Below are 22,546 nucleotides of genomic sequence, written 5' to 3'. Positions count from 1 at the left end.
CCCTTCACTTAGCAACTATGACTGATGAGCTGTAATTTGGCTCAGCCTCCCTGTAGAGACTGATAGGATTTACTTCACCCTCAGTCAAGTGTGCACTACTTGCTTGCTTTTATGGCGCCAGCAAGAGCTTTTTTTTTAGTATGATGTGGAACGGAGTGGAAAATATGTATCTTATCCCTTCATACAGTGGGAAAATGATAAAGATGATTTATTACATGTGTGATTAGATGGACTGGGAAGGGGCACAGGGGTCAGAACTACTGAGCTCGGCTTGATTCCAGTATGTCTAAGTAGAAGAAGGGAAGCTCATCTCATAATAGGGGTCACTGCTCCTAGGAGTGCATCGTGGCACAAGAAGGCAATATCCAGCTGAAGTGTGAAGGAATGAGAGGATGCATGAATACTTCTGCCAGCAGAACTTGTGTGGATATGCACTTTATAGATTATGATCTTTCAGACATGCCAAAAAAGAAAGACGTACATAAAGTGTGTTTCTTGTTTTACAGATAGGGAAATTGATGTGGTTCTGTATTTGCTGGGAAGGCAAAAGACCTAACATTGCACACTAAATGGATAGGTTTTGTTGAAAAGTGCACCTACTTGATTTGAAAATGTTCAGCTCCAGTGAAGAGGTATTATAATGGAAATTATATTTTATGTATTACCACAAAGTGATTTAGTTTGTAATTAATTATAATAACTATAACATCATTGTGCTCACATCCGTATGTATCAACTTTCAGCCTGAGATGAAAATTTATGTTGCATTTTTGAAATAGGTATTGCCATGAAAATACTGATAAGACCTGTTAAAGCAACTGGAAAAGCACCTTTGAGATGGCTATTTACATCTGTGCATCGCTGCACATCACTGTCTGTGATGCACAATACAGAAGTTATTAGAAAGCTCATGAAAGCTTGTACACTTGCACTGAAAAAAGAAATGCAGACACAGACATTTAAATTATAGCATAGAAAAAGCAGCTATCAAAGGCCTAGTAAAAATACCCTCTGTTCATAGACGCACAAAATCTCATACAAAAGTGAGGCTTCTAATTTTAGCAGGCATGTTGTGTCTTCATTTTACTTCTTGTCTGCATGCAAAATCACACCAATTAGAGCAAAGTTGAACAGTATGTTCCTGGCATTCTGCCATGCAATATTTGAAGGGAATATATGGCCAGCCAGTAGCGGGAATGAATTTCATTAAGGGGAGAAAAATGCAAGAATTATTTGCTGAAGCCGTAGGCATTTAAAATGAAGCAAGTCAGCAACCAAAGGACAATCTGAAGTACCTATGTACTCTCCTTTATTTGAGCAATTATTTTAGAAATACACTGTTTGACCTTATTTTGATTAATTGTAATTCAAAAAAGATGTTCTGAAATATTTTAATGTCATCAAACTTCCCCTTGTGATGTCCATAGCTTTCTCATTCTAACACAAAATGGAGAATTACATTAAATTCACTTTTCAAATTGGCTATTTGCTAAAGCTTAGCTGGTGAAACTGGTACAGTTTTGTGAAGAATTTTGATTTCTCAGGGTATTGGTACTGGGATGAAGCAGTGAGACAGGTATTCTACTAGAGGTGATGGATTTGCTCCCATTTTGAAAATATTGCACTTCAGTGTGATATGAAAAAGCAATGCTATCAAAATAATCAGCCTAGTTCAGAATGAATAAGACGTGGAAAAAAATGTCCAAGCTCTGCAGAAGTTACAGGGCTCTTGGACTAGATCAGAAAAACTGCTCTGTTCTGAGGTTTAAGCCCATAAAGTGTGGATTGCCTATTCTTAGTACTTTTAGTATCAATTAAACTTCTGCCTCTTCTTAGTTTCAGAAGAATAATCATTATCATGCTGTCTAAAAAATTAGCCTTATATACCCATGGGGCAATGTTCAGGTAACTTCTTTTACCTGGAATAAAAGGCTAAATGGGGGCTTCATACCAGATATTGATGATGGCGGGCGGGAAAGATGCTTCAGATGCCTCTGGTTTATGGTATTTTGTATGGCACTTTCACACTTACCATTGTGAAAGTCGTGTTTCAAAAGATAACTGTACTCATCCTCCCCCTTATGTTAGGAGAGAATAGATTTGAGAGACTACAGCATGCCTTGACTTAATCAAGAATTAAATCAGGACTGTACTGGCTACTGGTACAGAGTAACATTCAGCACCTTTATTTATGAGGATGAATACTATGTTATGTGTTTAGTAATGTAAATACATCAGGTTAAAATTAATTAGGTAATTTCTTAATGAAATAAATTGCAATCCTAGAACTTTAAACATTTCACTTTCCTTACAGAGAAATTGTGCTCCTGAAAGACAATTTTCAGGAGGTCAGTGTTAATTCAAGACACAAACCCACAAAATAAAGAAACAGAGAACAGTAGTGCTTTTCTCAGTACAGATAGTTAGGATTCAGACCTCCAGGACTACACCACTACATGTGGTGTTCCACAGGGCTCAGTGTTGGGGCCACTCCCATTTAATATCTTTATTAATGATCTTGACAAGTAGTGGAATAAGAACTGACAAATTAGAGTATATAGAATGCTATAGAGAATATAAGTATCTAGCCAAGACCGATTACCTCCATTCTATCTCTGTAAGCACATTTTGAAGAGCATGCAATCTGAATAGAATCACTGTTATTGGTATGGTAACATTATCATTATTAACACAAAACTGCTACTTAGCCCATATTTTGAAGGTTTTTTCATATTAAAATAAATTACATGGTGAAAGCTTGTCCAAACCATGTTGCAGCAGGAAATTATATGTGCTGTGTCTGATTTCACCATAGTTCTAGTGAAGAAGTTTGCAAATCAGTATATGAAAAAGCTGCTACCTACTGTTCATACAAATATGTTTGCACAAAGACTGGTGTATACATATAAATAGATAGTGATGTTATTGTTATCTATATCAACATACATGCAGCATGTGAGGCTTATGCTTATTCTCTGTCTACCCAGAAGAACATTTTTAGCCACGTTTTATTAACTTCTAGGGAAAATACAGCTTCTGTCGAGAAACACAACAGCAGCAACACAAAAGTGTTGTGACACAGTATGTAAGTTTTAATCCAGAAGTGTAAAAGATAGAGAGATGGATAAAAATGAAAATAAAGATAAAAAGACAAGACAATAAGACAAATTTATAGAAACAAGGACAAAAAAGCGAAAAATAACAGCTTATCAATACTTGTTTTTCCCTATAATCAATAAAACCCAAATTCAAGAACTTATTTCTTTGCTTAGTTTTGCACTAGAGGTTTAAAAAATCAAACCCATTTTCATGTAAAAAAGAATAATAATGCTACAGTATCATAACAGTACCTTATGTAGCAAAACAAACATATGCTGTGCTTATTTTTCAGGAAGGTACATGCCATAGTTATATCCTTTTTTTCAGGAGTTGAGTGTTGCGTACATAGCATCTATGTGGGCTAAATGTACCTAATACTGTGGCTCATCATATTGTCCACAAAGGGCTGTCTTAGCAAAGACATTTAACTGACAGCTATCCAAAAAGATCTAATAGCTATGCTCAAGCATTTATGCCCTAATGCCTTCTTCTAATCTGCATATCATTATGAAAGTGCAGGGAGTAATACGCATATTCCTTGTTGACCCAGTACTGGTGCTGTTCTGAATGCAGGATATGCAGCATCTTCTCAGAGATCTGTTTCCTGCTACCAAGGCACAGGGGAGTGCTGATCTCCACTTGGAGTTACTAAACACACAGCTGTGATTCTACATACAGTCTGCTAAATCAGTATGTCAATATGAAGACAGGTTTGTGGCAGCACAAAGATTTGATGAAGAGCATGAAAACTTTGAACTTTCATGCCGGAAGACAGAATATCCCATTCAGAAACCATTTGTGCCTCTCTGCGACCTGGAGTCCACCAATGTCCTAAACATTTTGCCTCTTGAGGCTCGTGGTTCCACTATCTCTTTGCTCACCACCTTACCTTTGGAAAATTTGGAGGAATCCCTGGAGGAGGTTTCCTCTTCCCTATCTACTTTAGGATTACTTGTCAGCATGCTTCCTATCATGGTTTTGTTCTGTGCCAAGAACACTCTCCCAGAAAATGCCCAGGCTTGGTCTAAGGGACAGCAGAAGCAAGGGAGACGCCTAAATAAGCATTATGAACACACTATTTCCAGAGGGAGGACAGTTTTGCTGAATAAACATGAGAGGTGCCCTGCTAATTCCTTTTAAGGACAGAAAATGACTTCACCTATCACCATTTATTTATGAGTATAGACACAGTCACTAGGTCTGACATTTTGCCTGCTGTTTGGTGCCTTTTAAGAAAACTTCACTGTATACATCAATGTAAAGTTGACTATAAAGTTTCAATAAATCAAACATTAAATGCAAGTAAGTATCAGAAAACGATCCAATGTAGTGGTAGAATAGAAAGAGAAATATAAGAAGAGGCAAAACCTGGAATTACTAGTAGGCCAAGCAGGATCTGAAGAACCAGACTGAGACGAATGTTAAAGATACAGACATCGAAAAATGTGACCTGGAATCAATAATCACTTTGATTTGATCCTTAATCTCAGATTGGAAAGCTGGTTTAGTGAGAATCTCCTACAGTAACAGAGCAGACTAAATGATCACAGTACAACTTGGAGCTACTTGGCATCTACAAAAGTCCAGTGTTAAATCAACCACTGAGGCAAATGGTGGTTTCTATGTTTTAGCTTTGTTGCATATAACACAGATCCTAAGAAAATTCATTTATATATTCAATTAGAGTTCCATTACAGATTCCTTCAGGGAGCAGCACTGAGCTCAACTGACATTCTCCTGACTTCAAAAGGAGACTTCTGCTCCTATTATTGGCACTTCCTAAAGCAGTTTCACCTGGAGAAGGTATTGTTTCGGACATCTTACAACATTAATAAAAGAGCAAGTGCTTAAGAAGGTTGTAAAATAAGGAAATAATCACCCTAATCCTCACAAAGAATCCAACTGAAAATACCTCTGTAATTGATGATTTCTGTTCCAAGCACTGGGGTCATCTCCAGAACTGTGATGAAGGCCTTGTCCATAGATGTCAATGGGAATGGAGACATGCGGTGTCTTCTTGCTACCTTGGTAATGTCAACAGCACTGTGACCTGCAATGAGAAAGCACCAAGTTTATGTACGCTACAATGTGTAGATGTACACAGTGATGTTCATTTACTGAAAGTAAGCACTTTGGGGTAAGTTAAATAAGTTAGTTATCACAGCATTTATGTCAGACACTGGGAAGGCACTGTATTCAACTAGAATCAAAAGACAGATTTAAAACAAAATGCAATTTACGCTTGAAAAAGTTCACAAAAGCATATATCCTTACTTGTAATGAAAAACATACCAGAAGTCTTGATGAGCATAAAAGCAGTTAATCATAAATAGAAATCCTTCAAGACGATGCAGTATTTTACACTGAGGATGATAATCTGAGGCTAACTCAGTTCTATGAAGTATGAACTCAGGACGATTCACTCTTCATTCTGTTCTCCACAGACACATCTCAACATGCCATGTGCATAAAACAAAAATGGACACTGTCCCAGTGAGTTTGCAAACTAAAGGTGAGATGGGAGTCAAAAGGTTTGAAAGGAGGATAGAGGGAAGCACAATGAAATCACTCGACAGTCAGGACAGCAGACAGTGTTTCCAGCTAGTGGGCATCCTACCCGTCGTCAAGGTTTTGTAGTCACCACAGCAAAATGACATTTAAATGCATAATTTGATTAGATTACTGGAAGCTTACTTTTCCCAAGTATGAGGGACAGGTTGAGAGAAAATACGACAAGTTGTTTGAAAACGAAGCTAGCAGCATGCCTGATTTCTTGATAGGTACTGAGAGAGCAAACAAAGGGACAACAAGCTTTGAAGAATTTTGAAAGTGACGATAAGCAACTGAAGAGAGGGAACTATTGCAGGAATACATAAACAAGAGTAACAGATACAAACAAAGAGATTAAAAATGACATTTGTAGTAATACCTTGAATGGATTTACGTAGAAGAAGGAGGTATTTATGAGAGCTAAAGTGGATGATGTTTTATATGTAATAAGTAATGATATTCCTAAAGCAACACCTATTATAGTAAGATAGCATTAACAAATAATAGAAACTAATTTTTAATGACATGATTTTCCTTTGCAGCAGCTCCCTAACTATCCCATTTGCTGCTGCACAAGCCTTCACATTCTGGAAAAAAATAGATTATTGCTTTAAATATAGTCTTCTAATAAAAAACAACTAAAAATAGTAAAACAATCATGCAATTTAAGTTTTTCCTTCAGAAGAGAAAGTCGCTTAATCAATCTGTGAATACAAAACTTCTTTCAGCACTGACACTTGTTTCTCTCTGTGTGGGAGATTGATCATTAATTTCTTTTTTGCCATTACCACAGTAACTATCTTTAAGAGGAAGAAGTAGAGACAAATAAAACTGCCCACCTAATTCCAGTCCCAAGAAAGATTCTGGACGAAATTATTTGAACAATCTCTTTGTATGTATTTAGAATATAACATGATGATAAAAGCAGGCACTGTGAATTTGTCAAGCACAAATAATTTCTAACTGACTTAATTCCTTTCCTTAACATAGCAGTTGGCATACTGAGGAAGAGAGAAACAGCTGATGAGATATATTTTAACTATATTACGAATTTTCACACTCTTAAACGGGAGTTTCTTATATACAAACTAGGGAGAAATGATCCAAATTAAACTATTGTAAGATAAACCTGTAATCAGAGGAAAAACTGCATTCCTGGATTTAACAACAGGGATGGCCCTCGCAAGCTTACATTTTCTATTATTATGCCTGTATTTTGCTAGCAACCTCATAAAAATGAGGAAAAGGAAAGAAAAGCATTTGTGAGACACAGTCAACCTTCCCGTACCTTTCTCTGCATAGAGAAAGAAACCCTACTTAGCAGCACCATAATTCCTGCAGATCCAGCAGATTCCACACAATATATGTTAAAAACTTTTTTCCTGACCGTATAAATTAAGAAACTATTTTCCTAAAAGAAAAAGTTGGAAAAAATGACAGAAGATGCTAGGAAAAAATGTCTCAGCAGTGAAAGGTGGGGGAATTGTGTGGTAGCAAACCACCTTTATGTGACAGCCATTAGGTGCTTTTATGTTTGTTTTACTGCTACCTAAAACTCTCTGTTAAATACTACTTCAGAAACTAATATTTCACCTCTTTAACCCTTAAAATGTGAATGAATCCAGAGGCTCTGAATGCTTCGAATGGTGCCCACAGTACCACCTTCAGATACAAAACTCTGTGTCTATCTACTACATGCCATTTGCTTAAGTCAAAGGTTCTGTTGAAATCTACTTAGAAATGTGTTCTTCAACACAGTTTTTTTAAAATAGATGAAATCCCCTAATCTTGACAACTTTGTTCCAACACTGAAAGTAACACCCATTATTCTGCAAAAGAAGCCAAGAAAATACATACTGAAAAACAGAATCCCTTCAGGTTTAACACTAGCATGAATAATCTTAATGATAAAAGGAAAAAGGACGCATGTGTAACTACTAACACTTCTCTCTCCCTATTTCTTCCTACAAACAAATGCTAACTCTTCTTTTAGAGGTATCATACATTTAAACAGACCCAGAGACAAACTAAAAATGATTTTTATTAATATTCTAAGATTACTAAGTGGCACTTTTAATTACAAGTAAATGATATTAAACAACTCCTCAGACCTTCCCAAGTTAACTTTCACTAATGTCAAATGGCTCCAAAAATAACTATTTACATTAAGCAAAATTTTGTATGACAAAATAATCCTCTAGCTTTGAAGCAACTAAGTCAACTGGCTGCGTAAGGTAGAAAATTCCTGACAGCCTTCTCTCTTATCACCAAAACAACTTCTTATTCCTGTTATTTTATATATATATACACATACAATGGATCTAATTTTAGACTAGGAAAGATTCACATAAAATAAAGGAAAGGGATTGTGCAAATTAAAGAATAGGTTATTTGGATCAAATCTGAATTCTTAACATTTGCATTTTTTGGTTTGGTTTTATGTAACCCAACACTCAAGTTCATGCTCAGGTATGAAAATAAAAATCATGTATATTCAACTATAGAATTTCCATTTTCATTGTCTTTGAGTATTGATTCTTTTTGCCCATAAAACTTGCACATACGCAATTATTTACAGTAATACATCACCACAGACCTCCATGTCATCAGAACATCTTGGAAGAAAAAATTAAAAGGCAACTATACATTCATACATGAACACTATGAACTATTTATGCTTTTATTTTCTCTTTGGAATGAATTTCATTGTCTTAAGTTATTAAATTTCTTGTGCAAACCCAGCATGTCCCAACCACATCATTCTCTTTTCGTCTGACTATCATTTGCTGTCTTCTGAGCCGTCTTAGTTTCTCAATAGAGCTATCAAGTTTCAGTACTTACTTGCTCTGAGAATGTTCTCCTTGCTGCTGCATCTAGACTGGACCTGCAGAGAAAGCACAGAGTCTATGAGCTACAGAAGTTAACAAGAATGCAAAATACAGAGATATAATGGGCAAGCTCCTGGGATCTAAGACAGAGGCTATACGTACTTTCAGCAACATTCTTACATACTCTACATGAGATAATTATATTTAAGCAGAAGGGTAGTAGCTGATGGTCGGGATCTGATAAAAGCAATTTGATTTCACACACCGCCCCAATAAGAAAGAAGATGGCCTAAGGACAGTAATAGAGTAAAATCACAGAACACAGTGGTTAAAATTACATGTTAAGCTTCAGTTTTAAACAGAAAATCCACATTTTCTTATACAGTTGTAATTACAGTAACTCTGAATCTAGGTCCTGTTTTATGATTAAACAAAATACTAACATAACTATCTTATCATGACCTGCTTTAAAATTCTATTATTGATATTTTCAGGTAAAATACTCAATTTAGATTGTGTTGATTCTGAAGATATTTAATAAGACTTCTTTGCAATTGTAAAAGCAACTCACAACTGTATAAACAGCTCCTGGCTGGAGCCAGACAAATTTACTCAGTTGTTTCTGTTTCATTAAAAGAAATGCTATGTTCAGTACGAATTTCACAGTGCAACTCTACTTTAAAAAGTGTGTGAGAATGACAACTGGTTTCTCAACAAATCTTCTTCCTTAGAAGTGGCTTAGCTGCCACTGTGCTATTCCAGATACATTATTCTGACTCCGGGGAAACTGGAGGATTCACTTTGGTCTAATATTCCAGTAACACTGAATATTTAGAGTTCCATCTGTTTACCATGCAGATTTAAAAAATAATTGTTTTTTGAAGAGTTTCAGTCCTGTAAACACAACACACATTAAACTTTATCTATACTGAAGCATCAGCTCTTGTTAATTCTTCTCAGGTTTGGAAAGGTAGCACATTGTCTAATAACACTGAAGTTGCAAGTTTTTAGGTGAACTAATTTGATCAGCAGTCAGTCTATGTTCTGGCAGCTCAGCTGACTGAGCTGATAACACTTGAATAAAAATCTTTCTGTGTGGACAAAACCCCAGCTAAAGTAAACTTCATGGGAAGACAAACCTCTGAGAGAGCATGAATGGAATCCTTCTCTCTTACTTTCCTGACAAACGTATTGCTAAATTTCAGTGAGAGGACTAACAAAGTAAAACCATGTACACGTGGTGAAAGAAGTGGAATAGCACAGGTGACGCTGAGGGTGTAATTTCTCTGCAGAACATTTGTCTGCTGAAAAAAGTAGAATGAATCCATATTATCTTTCAGACTACAGTTTCAATTTGCAGTTACAGAAAAATTGCCTAGAAAGTGAATATGTATGATCTAACAATTGATGAAGAATGGTACACACTCAACCCCCAAAAAGCTGTCTTCAGAAAGGAACAACCATTTAAGGCTGAAACTATGTCCCAGCTTCTAAACCTCTTTCTTCTGTTCCACAGCAGCTTGCCCCAAATGTATATTCACATAAAAAAATTGGATTCTACAGAGCAACACAGTCTACTTATAGTAATGGAATAACTTATGGAAAGTAATGTTGCAACTTAGAGTGGGTTATGGTGTCCTTCCCTGAAAAAAAACACTGTTTAAAAAAAACAAACAGAAAAAACCCAAACCCTCCCTCCTTCCCACCAAAAGTACTATACAAGAAATCTGCAAACAAAATATTAATGATGCCCAAATTTGGCCCAGAGTTGTTTTACCAGATTTCAAAGTCATGACATGAACTCTCTTTGGAGGAAGTAAATATTTACCTATAATTTACCAAAGGACAATTCTGGACCAAAAAGATGGTATAATGGTAGGAAAGAAAGCGTGTAAGAGAGAGAGGCACAGACAGAGAGAGAGAGAGAGAGAAAAGCAGGATGGACGTGGCAAGGCAGAAGATGGAGTGTGCAAAAGGAGACATGGGCCTATGTGTGTAAGACTACTGTTTAAAATGGAAGAGGCTCTCTTATTTCTCACTGAAAACCATATGAAGAGAGAAAACGAGGAATGGGCCTGCTGCAAAATAACCAAGCAATTCAGCAAACTGTGCAATGAAACTCAGCGAGATAACATAGTCCTAAAGAAAAAGGCAAAAAACCAAAAATACAAAACACAAACATTTGAAACAATCTACTAAAACAAACTAAGTAAAATATGTGATCCAAAGGACACAGATAAAAGCTACTAGAGAAGGAGGAAAAATGTTAGCAGACAAAGACAGTGCTAAAGAAGTAAAATGGAAGTCAAGAGAGAGTCTTCAACAAAGTGGAGGAACAGAAGGAGCCCAAACCCATAGCGCAAAGCAATGTTTGCGAATGGAAAACAGCTCCTTTGAGCAGTAATAGTTACTCTCGAGTTGTAGCCTCTATTCCTCCTCAGTTCATCTTTAAGCCCTTCCAACCTATAGTGGAGCTAGTGTATGGACAAAAACAAGAGATTTATAATGAACAGAGCAGCTGAGATTTGCAGATCAAATCTTCTAATATAAAAAACGTGCTGACAAAGTTTTGCTCTTACAGCGTCCAAATGACAATGGTAACAAAAGACAGCTGGCTTCACACACAGCCTCTAACAGGTCAATTTTTTAATTCTGTGCACACAGAGGACTTTAAATTTGCTTTTGATTTCTTACACCCAGCCTACAATTTTCATGTTATCACTCACCTGATGGGCAACATATGCAGTATGAGAAATAATTTGCTTCCCACAAATTTTAAAAGCAGCTGTGGAAGAGGAATCCATGATAATAAAATAAAAGGCTTGATCAGCTAGACTTGATCGTTTCCCAACCTATGCTCACAGCTGCAGAATACAAACCATGTTTTAACATAACTGACATCAAAATTAGTTATTACATAATACTTCTCTTTGTTTAATATGAATTGCACATTGACATCCTAAATGTTAGTTTTTAAACAAAATTGCAGTAAAATATGCTTTTGAATCAAACCCACCAGTTTTCTAACACATACAGTTTTAGCAACAACGGAGCTTTGTATAAATGGGGTCATGTGCTTTAAGTGCCTTTTATCATGTTCATTATTTGTATGTTTTACTACTTTTTTATTTGTGACATTTACGAAAAATCTCTATTCTTTTCACAGCTACTGCTAAGTAAGGAATCCATATTACATTACATATAGTACCACGACCGAGTGGGGCGAGTGATTAGTAGTATTATTTACTATAATTCTTCTCTTACTATAATTCTTCTCATTCAGAGGTAGTTACAGAAATAACAAGCTATGGCTGTGTCTCCTTTCACAGGGAAAGCATAGATTTATTGTTTGTCCATTCTACAACCTCTTGGCTCACAATGTACCTTGGCAGAAGATACAGTGGGCTACCAGCCAGTACCATTCCCCTGCGTAGTTCAGGCAGAATGTAACCAAACCCAAAGCATTCAATTCACATTACTTTGTGGTTTTTTTTAAGCAAACTGGATTTTATGTTCTTTAAGATATAATTTCATCATGCTGGAAAGCAGAGTAAGCTTTCTCCCATAGGCCGAACTAGTAAATAGAATGTGAAATAAAGTACTCTAAAATAAATTAAGGGAATGGTAAAATAAAGAGTCCTGCTGACAATTTCTAACTATCAATCATGATTGGTCTGGAAAATGAAATCAAGGACTGTACTAAATTGGAGTTATTTAAATCTACGTGACATGTTTTGCTGCAAATAAAAATCAGTTCACAAAAATTTTTTTACAAGAAAAATAGAAAAAGACACAAAGAATAGTTCATGCTACAAGTGAAAAATTCATGTGAAAAATAAAGAAAAAAAGAAAATTGAAAAACCCTTTAACACTTTACCATGACTGTTAGGAATGGTTAGAGAAATTACTTACCTTCTTAAAGTCATAACAAGATTAGCACAGAGTATTAAGTCAGCTCTTCATTATGGGAGGTACAATTAAAAGTATTGGTTATAATAAAACAAATTGCTACACAGAGATGAAGAGTTTCCAGCCCAATATGAAAAGCTAACTCTTATGGGAGTACATTTCAACTCCATTTTACAACATGAAGAACAATTCAGAACAATGACATCAAAACATGAGTTACCACCAACAGAAAGAGCCCATTTCTCGGGAACACAGAGTCTGTAGGAGGCTAACCCATAATCTTTATCATTTATGGGAAAGCACATTGCTCCGCTTTTAGGAAAGCATGCAGAATGTGGAACCACCAGCAGAAACCCAAACATACATACAAACACAGAGGACTAAGGTACAGCAAAGGGAATGAGTTCGCCAAGCTGTAATGAAGGAAGCAGGGTATGCAAAGCACAGCAGCCATTACCAATTTAAGAACTCTATTCCTCTAACTGTCTCATAAACACCAGGCAGGCCTGTTTACGAGGTATTGCACCTATTACAACTTACTGTCGGTGAGAAAGTGCATAACTCATATAACTTCTCCTCGGAACTTCAGCAGTTTTATGAAGACAATTTATTCTCTGTGATGTGGGAAAGTATGCTGCTGCTGCTGCTTTTTTCTACATGTGATTTATTACTAATTACATCATCTGAGTTCTGTACAATATACTCTGGGCACATGCCATTTGAATGGTCTCTCAAATACTTGCCTGCCTTACACAGATTTCAAATCACACAGGATCTGATTTATAACTGTAGGGGTCTGCATGGTGTCTCTTGCCTAAAATACCTTTCCCCCCCCCAAGAGTGCAACATACGTTAATCAGTATCTGTAAATAAATACATAAAATAAAACTAAACCATGAATAACAACGTCTCAAACTGGCATAATAACGTAAAACCTGATTTTGGCCCATTATTCTAAGCAATATACATAAGGTTAAACTAGGAGCAAACCAAAAAATGTAATGAAATACATTGGCTGTTTCATTAAAAAAATTTTTTTAAATCTAATCTGAAGAACAGAGACTATTACTTTGATTGAATTCATATGGAATATAAAAATGAGGTTGTTAAAAACATTTCACAAGAAAAGTGTATCTGGAATCGCATACATCAGAAAACATTTAATGAAGTATTGAGGACTAAATAATCCTATTATAAGATGCAATCTTCCTATTTCAGGAATGCATTGCTATTCAAACAGTACTTTTACACTGAGCTGAATATGCAAGATCCTAAGAGGATGCTTTATGGCCAACTGAATTACAACTACAGTCAGTTCAAAACTGTAAAATAGTTTTTTCGTGTTGTACCAAGAACACTACTGAAAGGGAAACTGAGCTCAAGAAATTTAATAGCAGCAGACATTATGCATAAACACATTTTTAAAAAGGAGCAGCACTGTTGGTGGGATTCATCTCACCAGAATTTAAGTATGAATAATGTAGTATTGTACACATGGAATTACTCATTTGGAGTCAGTGGGAAGAAATAAGCAAAAAATAATTTGAAGTCAAAATCATTATAGGAGCAGATTTTTACCAATTAATTGGTTCCTTTTACAGGAGCAGTATATATATAAAAGGATATTATCCTATATTTGGAACAAAACAAAATGAAAAGGCAAAGGGCAGTTTTCTGGGATGTAAATAAGATGTTGATAAGTCGTTGTCTCTTGAACGGAAACTGACCTTGTCCTGGCGGTGCAAAATCAATACATTTACTACTGGAAGAGGGTTCAAACAAAATCTTGCACATCAACTAAAATTGCAAGCTGAACACCTTACTGAGTGAGAAAACAGGAAGAACTATGACACAAAGGAGATAAAAATAGTAACCCCCTGGTCAGAAAGCTAATGGGAAAGCAAAGTTGCTACCACAAACTGGCAGCATAGGCTTGATAATTGAGAATAAAAAGAGGCAGAGAGAAAGGAAGTGGATTTTATTTCTACACAGGAATTTTAATGAAATGTTTACATTGTATGAGAAAAAAAAAAGAGCTGGATTTTGTGTTTTTAAAAGTATGTGACAGCATACAGATATGCTATATGAATAACACTGGAAAGACAGCACATTTCTGTGATATTTTAGGAGCTGGGCAGGGCTTATTCAAGATCATACTGGTTTTGTTCAGAGAAGCAGTATTGATTATCATACCCAAATATGGAGAGGACACATATCTTGTGTAAGCTAAAGCACTTATTAAATAAAACCATAAAAATTACTGCCAAATAATTTGTGCACAACCTCCAACAGATATTTTTAACGTGTGCTAACAGAATCCAGCTGGGATTTGCAAGACACAAGAAATCTCTAGGAACGCTGCACTTGGGAAAAATTGAAAGTTCTACTACTTGTATTATTAGCTGTGAACAACATTTTATTTGTTGGAATGAAAATCTTAAACAATCCCCAAATGTCTTGGAAATATTCTCCAGTTTGAGAAGTAGATAGTGTAAATAAAGGCAGAGAGAATTAATTTTCTTTCCGAAGAGATACAAAAGAAAGAGATTCCTGTTGTCCTTGGGGTTTTTTTTGCCACAGAAACAGCATTTATTTGCCTATTTTCATACAATCTCACACGCCAGCAATCTGATTGATGAATCAGTCTTACAAGTACATGCTAGATATCTGAGTTATATCCTATCTGACCAGCATTAAGACTTTTTAAATTCCCTGTCCATTGCAGCTCAACCAGCTTTTAAAGCTGCTGTCAATCAGATGGACTAAAAATACATAAGTGATGTATAGAAATTCTTGTCCTCAAGCACACCAAATACTCTCTACCCCTTGACACACACCAATAAGGCTGACTTTTAAAAAAGTTTCATTTCTGTTACAAGTATTTTGCTTTTAAATGAAACGTCAACTATTTTCATTTCTACTCCTTGACCCCGCAATAGCCAATTTCAATGCAGCATTAAAACAATGAAATTTCCCCATTATTGTGAAAAATTGAAACTATTTTTCTTGAATGCCTTGACCGTCCAAATCAGACTTTTTAAAATAAATTCTTCATTCAAATATAGTCAAGCAAAATTGGCAAGTTGAATTGAAATACAACATTTAGGATATATCAGATCTATGTTATGTGTGCAACTCTTATTTTTCCTTTGACGTGCAGGTATCATGATTTCATCACAATTATTTTTAGCAGGGCTTCTGCATGAGACAAGATAAGGGTATTTCATTTTAATCTCCCTGTTCAAAAACTAGTGTCACATTTAACTTACTAAACATTATCCAAACTCTCTTCTGAATGGGGAATTACTTAGTTCTTTATAGATTTCTCTGTTGTGCTCAGTTCTACAACATAAAATGTCCTAGTACACAGGAAGGAATTTATTTTTACGAAATGTTTGTGAAGCAGAGGGATGACTTGATTTTACAAATGGGAAACTGAGACCCAGAGACATCTAGACTAAACTTAAGTTGACATGACTACAGCTGGATTACAGAATGCAAAGCCCCTCAGATGCCATATATTTCAACTGTATTTGGAGTGCTTAGCATATGTGAACATCACTTAGTATGTGTCTCAAGAAGGACACGCAGAAAATGAGTACCCTGGAAAATTTTGTAAGAAGTTTTTCCAGCATGAAACATGAAGTTTGCATTAATACAGAGGCAGAAAATCCAGTGTAGTCTTCCCTGGTACCCATTCAGGGCCTTCTGCTATGGCACGGTGCTTTGTGTTCCAGCTGGCAGCTACGTCTCCTGAACTGAAAGCAGGATAGCTGTAGTCATGATTCACCCCATCTGCTACAACCAGCAAACACAATTCAGTTTTCTTAACAACTAGTTATTGTCAATATCTGAAAACATGTTGGTGGGGAAGGGAGAGAGGCCTGTTTGGAACTTTTAGCTTCTGCTGCTTTTGTTCCTACCTGGTCTGAGGCTATGGGCCTCCATCCCTTTCATCCAAGGTCTGTGGGAGTAAAAAAGCATCTCTCCATTGACCTTTAACGGATTTTGAATCAAACTTGTAAAACCTCAAACCAGGACACTACTACAGCCTACAACCCATATTTCATGATTACAGTCTTATCTTCCTGGAAGCTGACTACACAGCTAACGTTCTTCGTGTTTCTATGTTAAAAGAAGATGACCATATGAAAACAGTAACAACAAAACCAAAACAATGATAAACTTCAAAAGCCACCAATCAACTGACCAGTGAAATCTTCAGGCCTAGAGTCAGCAAAAGGCCATCACCCAATTTCTTATGTTTTTAAAGAATCTTTAAAGGTATATTTCAGCTTTTTCCATTGGCATTTGCCAGCAATTTTGGTTGGAAATATTTACAGTTATTATCATTCTAAAGTGAATGGTTGGACTACTTTTTTAACTATATGAGCAGGAACAAAACATACGTTTCTCCATGTGGTCTGATCAGAATTTCTGCAGTGGCGTAACTCCAAAGTAGTTGATTTTAATTAAGCTTAACATTTTTATTCGAGCTAGGAGCATTGAATTTGAAGGGCCTCCTGTACAAGAGCAAAACCTAGTAAACACAGGTAACGATAATCTTAAATATCGTGTATATTATAGTCACTGATGTATACAGTATGCAGGTAAAACCTCAGACTTGTACACTTTCAAGTATAAAAATGAATAAAGCTCTTTTAAGTTAAGATTCAAACTAGGGAGCAACAACGGTAAGGAAAATAAAGCTTCAGTCCGTGAATTTGTCTGAGCAGTGAATATCAGTACGGTGAACTTACTATATGAAGAGCTAGGTTTCTGCCTTTGAGTTGAGACAGAAACAAAGACTGTATTCCTCTAAGGAGAATCCTTAAAGTGAAACCAGAATCATCACAGATGAATAATATGATGATTTCAGAGGGTTCATAAACTACAGAAAGGAGAGGCTGAAATCAAGCAATCGCTGCACTGAGAACTATACTGTCAAACCCAAGTTAGGTATCATTTTTGAAAGTCATCAGAAATACAAATGCAAGAAGAGGATTTGCATTTCAAATTTTGGTTTGAGCCTCAAAGGCTCAAAAGGATACGATTCCTTTAGTGCTGTCCTGAATTCAACAGTCTGGATTGCAAGGTCCAGCACAATGGCAACCACCAGCCTCCCCACAGCAGTTATGTGCCCGAGAACAGAGTATTAATTTGGCTGGGCTTCTAGCAGCACTGAATCTTGGCTATTCATAGAAGAGAAAGGGATATGGAAAATATTGTGACTAAGGACAACCTTTCTCCCCTCCAGCTCTTAAATGAAAAACTTTATGGTAATTATGCTTAGCAAAAAAACTTGTTTCCATGCTACAAAACTGCATTTGAAAAACTGGAAAAGAAAGAAGACACGGTAGGGAGCACTGATGGGAACCCACTGACATTTGAGCTGTATGTTACTGATACTGACACTGCTGTGTATATTTAATTTGATTTCCATATGTTAAAACAGACACTGCCCACTAGAGATACATGCAAATTAGATCACACGTATGGCATTTTACATCAGTGATTACTCCAAAAGCCATAATAGCAATGTAATAGAAGCTTTGATCTACTTTGATTTATTACCATTTCAGACTTTGGACTAATTTTCCATAGATTCTATTACTGAAGCTGAGTCTGAAGAGTTAGATTGTTTTGCGACCTGAACCTACAGAGCAGTTGCACTGAGTGTTATTACTAGTCTAAGAGAATACAAACTAATGTCTGGCTTCTCAAACAAACTGATTTAAGTAGTAAAACCCAAACAAATAAATACTAAACATTGTATGCTGGGGAGCAGCTTGCTACTGGATTTAAAAAGAAAACAGTGGTTGTCTAGAAGAGAAATCTCATGGTTATATCTAATCAAGCCAGTCTTGATACCATACAGTCCAAGGTATGGTACAGCACAAAGAAAATGGAAAACAACCTTTGCTTAATGGATGTAATTATAGAGAAATAATGACAAGACTGATTTTGGAAAATGCAAGCGTAGATTACATACATGAGTATGTAAACTCTAACCATTCAAAAGGAAAATGACATTTATAGCTCTCTGACTTGATCTAATTTGTTTTATAAAGGATTGCACATCTCTACCATAAGGCAGGGTGAAATGTCTCCCTATTTTGTGGAAGAAGAAAGAAGGGAAAAATTCAGAAATGGGCATTTAAAATTGAAACATAAAGACTTGTCTTGAAACAAAAAGCAAAGAACTTTAAAGTTCCAAATGGGGAAGGATGGAAATTATTCTGAATTACTTGATTTTTAGAATACAGAAAGGTATATAACATTACCTGGAAAACAGCTGTGATTTTATCATTCAATTTCTTAGTGCCTATGCTTCCTAATAGACACTTTCAATTTTATTTATTCTCTCTCTGATAAATGCAGAGCTGAGAAGCATTTTACCACAATAAAAATCAAGAAAAAATGTATTATAATTTTGATAAGTTGAACAGATAAGGTTTAAACCAAAATCTGCAATATGACATGAGATGCCATTCAAAATCCCAGTTTTTACCACTCTCCTGAATGTTAAATAATTCTTTGTAAATGAACTTAGTGCTTGAACTGAACTTATTAGCAGAGAACAAAGAATAAGTGCAAAACATTAACAGGAAGGGATAATCTTATTTGACAGAAGTCACAAGGTAAGTACCATGCACACAGAAGCTGTAGGATTAAGTAAAATTTTGCTTCTATTTTGAATGTATGAAGTAATAATGGATCTAATTTGAGATTCAGCAGTGGGTAAATGATAAGTTATATTTAAAGTACAAATACAGTAACATTTCTTAATGAAGTTTTAAAAATGAATTTTATTGTAAATATCAAAGATGTCATTCATCGAATTTATTAATGTATACTGTGATCAGATTATTGCAATAATGCACTCTCCTTCCTGATGTAACTTGAAGTTTTGCCATACTTTCACTCATGAGCTGTCATGAATGTCTTTCTTGATCTGACATCTATCTCTTGTAGCAAGAACAGTTCTTTATTCTGGTATGGCAGAGAGAATGCTGCAGAAGACATTTTGTGCAGCTACTAATCCCAATAACAAGAATGAAGAACGAACTACCAAAGCTATTTTCTACAAGTAAGGAAACTAGATCACTGCCTTTAAAGTTTTGCATTTTAATGTGCATTGAGGAAACCATGTTTTTATAAAAGTAAGAATTTTAATTTATTCATTTTTCTTAAGCCTAGAATAAGGTAGTACTATTAGCAAAGCAAAATGCAATATAAAAAAATGTAATTCTTTAAATGGTAATTGCCAAATAAAAGCTTTGACCTCCTGTTCACATTTGAAAGAGAAATATCTACAAATTCTAATTTTATTGGAAACCTCATTGTTCTATTAGCAACTGCAAAAAAATAACACAGAAAACCAAGAGTAGATTGTACCAATACAGTTGGACAAAACCCAAATGATTAGTGGATGTTTATTGGCTCTGTTGTGTTAATTTATTTCTGAACAGCAGATATCACAGATGCATAAAGACATATATTTCTTTTAATCAGGATATTTTTCTGGTTTCAAGCTGAGGATCTTGTTAAGGACATACCTGGCAAGTTAATTAAAGCCAAGTCCATAAACAATATGAAAACCTCAGCATTCCCTCTAATGGAAAAACATTATTTCAAATTTCAAATACCATCTCTACAAAGTATATTGAGTTCATAAGGCAATGAGAAAGGCAATCTCAATTTAATGCGGCAATTTTTCTTCAATGGATCAGTATATTTATGTCAGATGTAAAGAACCAATACTCTATCTGCTGGACTTCTGCTTGAAAGCAGAGAAAAGAATGGCGAGGAACTGCTTACATTTACCTCATCTTGTCTCCCCTATCCAAGACATAGCCTTAATTGTAAAAATTGTAAAAAAGAGCAATTGTTGCTTATGCCATGGGAGTGATCTTACATTAGGGAAAATAAAGGCATAGGGCCACTCTTATTGGTCATGGTCTTCCATATCCTGAAACTCATTTCACTTGAATTGTGTCACCCTGTGATGGTAAGGGTTGAAAAAAAATAAATAAAAAAAACTCCATCTGATATATAGACTGAAAAGTTTACAAAAGAAAAAGGAAATCCTGTTCCAGAAATTACTATGTGGGACTGATTTGTTTATGCTTTCCCTATTTATGGGATATATTAATATTACAGAAGCGGAAGTTAATTGATGTAACAAAATATAAACATTGTGCCACTCTAATCAAGTTTGTGCATAATGTTTTAAAAAATGTACAAGTCAAGGGCATAAATATTGAGCACAAAACCAGCCTAATAATCTGACCAATAACAAAACCATATAATTCACTCACTATACTTGAGTCTAAAACCACCTACGGTATTTGGAATCTCTTTACATTTCTTTGAACTATGTCATAGTTTTCTTGCTGTTATTCTAATGATCTTCAAAATCAGTACTAGAGACAGACCTTTAACAATATGCAATTCAAGTTTCAGACATTGTATATGGATATTCACTTAGGATTTTCCTTTATATTACATTTTTTCCGTACTTATAAAAACAATACTGACATTAAAGCATTCTGGGGTGCCTAAGAATTGACTGAAGACCTTTTCAGTTATTTGACAGTTGCATAGTCAACTACCGTGGTTAAATTCATTCTTCCAAATTTTTTATCTGGCAAACTGCTTCTGGAAAGTTTTAAGTAATAATATCAGAACAAACTTACTCAAAAATTGCATTAATTGGCCCACTGTTTAGAAATCTAGAGACAAATATTTTGGATCCAAGAGTAAGAAACCCAATTTAAAAAAAGGATGACAAAGTACAAGGGGTTGCCACATTCTTAAGCCAGCACGAGGAAGCTGGCATACCTTCTTGGAGACAGAAAAGCCTTCTGTAAGTCCTGGATGCAGAATTTGCAGGTAGGTAGCAAATTCAAAATGATGGGCTTACTGTGCACACGCTAAGGATGCTCTTGAATCTGACTGTCAGAAGTAGTCAACAACTACTATCTACAACATATATCAACAATGAATTTAACAGCCTGTACCTAAAACTGAATTCTAGGTTCTATGCTGGTGGTAAACACCTGAACGTCAGAGTAGCAGTTCTTGGTGTTTCAGCACTACTTTCTATTCAAACTAGCCTAAGTAGAAGGAGAAGCAATCTCTTACCTGTCTTTAGTTCTAAAGAACAAGACTCAGTTACTTACAATATTTTGAAATGTATACTATACAGAATACTTTAACCTAGAGCACTTTAAACTCTTCCTGCAGTCTCTGAATGTACTTCTGAGGTCAACTACCTGTTGCAGGAAACAGTATTTCCTTTTGTTTTCTGAATACTGCTGATACTTAATTCCCTGTTTGGGTCCCTCTGTTCTTGTATTATCAGGTAAGATAATACAAGTCTCTGTTGTTTTATTAGCAATGCTAAGTATACAATCAAATCCAATCAATCTGTATGCAGCAAATACATATTCCAAAAGTATTTTAATGGAAGTAATGTACTTTGTGGGAGAGAAAACTAACATAAAACTCTGCAGATCTTTCACACCACCAGGCATCATGTTGTAATCACTCAATAAGGCTAAATAAAACATGACAAGCTACAGACCTAAGTGTCTCCCTCTTCAAAAAACTTTTTTTTTTTTTAAAGCAGGAGATAGCACTGCAGTAAATATTGTGTTGCCACTATACTTTGAACAAGCAGATCAATAGGTTTCCTTCATTACGCTTTTAGCCAAACACATAGCGCATGCAGAAGCCAGAGGAGAGGGAGATAAAGAGAGATAAAGAAAGAGAGCGAGAGAGAGAGAGATTGATGCTGGTAATAAAAAGTCTGAGATACAAATGAGGATAAAAAATGGGGCCATTGCATAATACTACCTAAGTGTAATTTTAGAAATTAGGAGAATACGGACCTTCATTGGTCAATCTGTGCATTTTTACTTAGTTAGTAATTTCCTATGTGAACTACTGCTATTAAAAGAATAAATTACTATGGTTTGTGACACCTGGATAATAAGTAAATTATAGATATATTACACACATACTATACTGCACAACTGCTAAGTCAGCATCATTCCTAATTAATATTTCTACTTCTAGAAAAATCATTTAAGTAGCCCCGCTAATATTTACAAAAATTACAGGCATGAAGCTAACTGGTTTTCATGAAGGGGGAA

At 35.5% G+C, this 22,546-nt stretch overlaps 1 protein-coding gene across 1 annotated transcript in view; it reads right to left on the bottom strand.

Annotated features, from left to right (window-relative positions):
* GPHN (gephyrin) overlaps positions 1 to 22,546 on the bottom strand; it is a 215,333-nt gene that overhangs the window by 45,538 nt on the left and 147,249 nt on the right. The window contains exons 10-11 of the mRNA XM_009883501.1: positions 8,491 to 8,533; positions 5,012 to 5,149 (exon numbers count right to left, since the gene is read on the bottom strand). Coding sequence (XP_009881803.1) covers positions 5,012 to 5,149; positions 8,491 to 8,533 — 181 coding nt within the window. The remainder of the gene's footprint in view (positions 1 to 5,011; positions 5,150 to 8,490; positions 8,534 to 22,546) is intronic.

The sequence above is a fragment of the Charadrius vociferus genome, unplaced genomic scaffold (assembly GCF_000708025.1).
Source record: "Charadrius vociferus isolate BGI_N301 unplaced genomic scaffold, ASM70802v2 scaffold34, whole genome shotgun sequence".
Taxonomy (NCBI): Eukaryota; Metazoa; Chordata; class Aves; order Charadriiformes; family Charadriidae; genus Charadrius; species Charadrius vociferus.
Note: the sequence above shows the minus strand (reverse complement) of the source record. Positions and strands in the feature narration are given on the sequence as shown.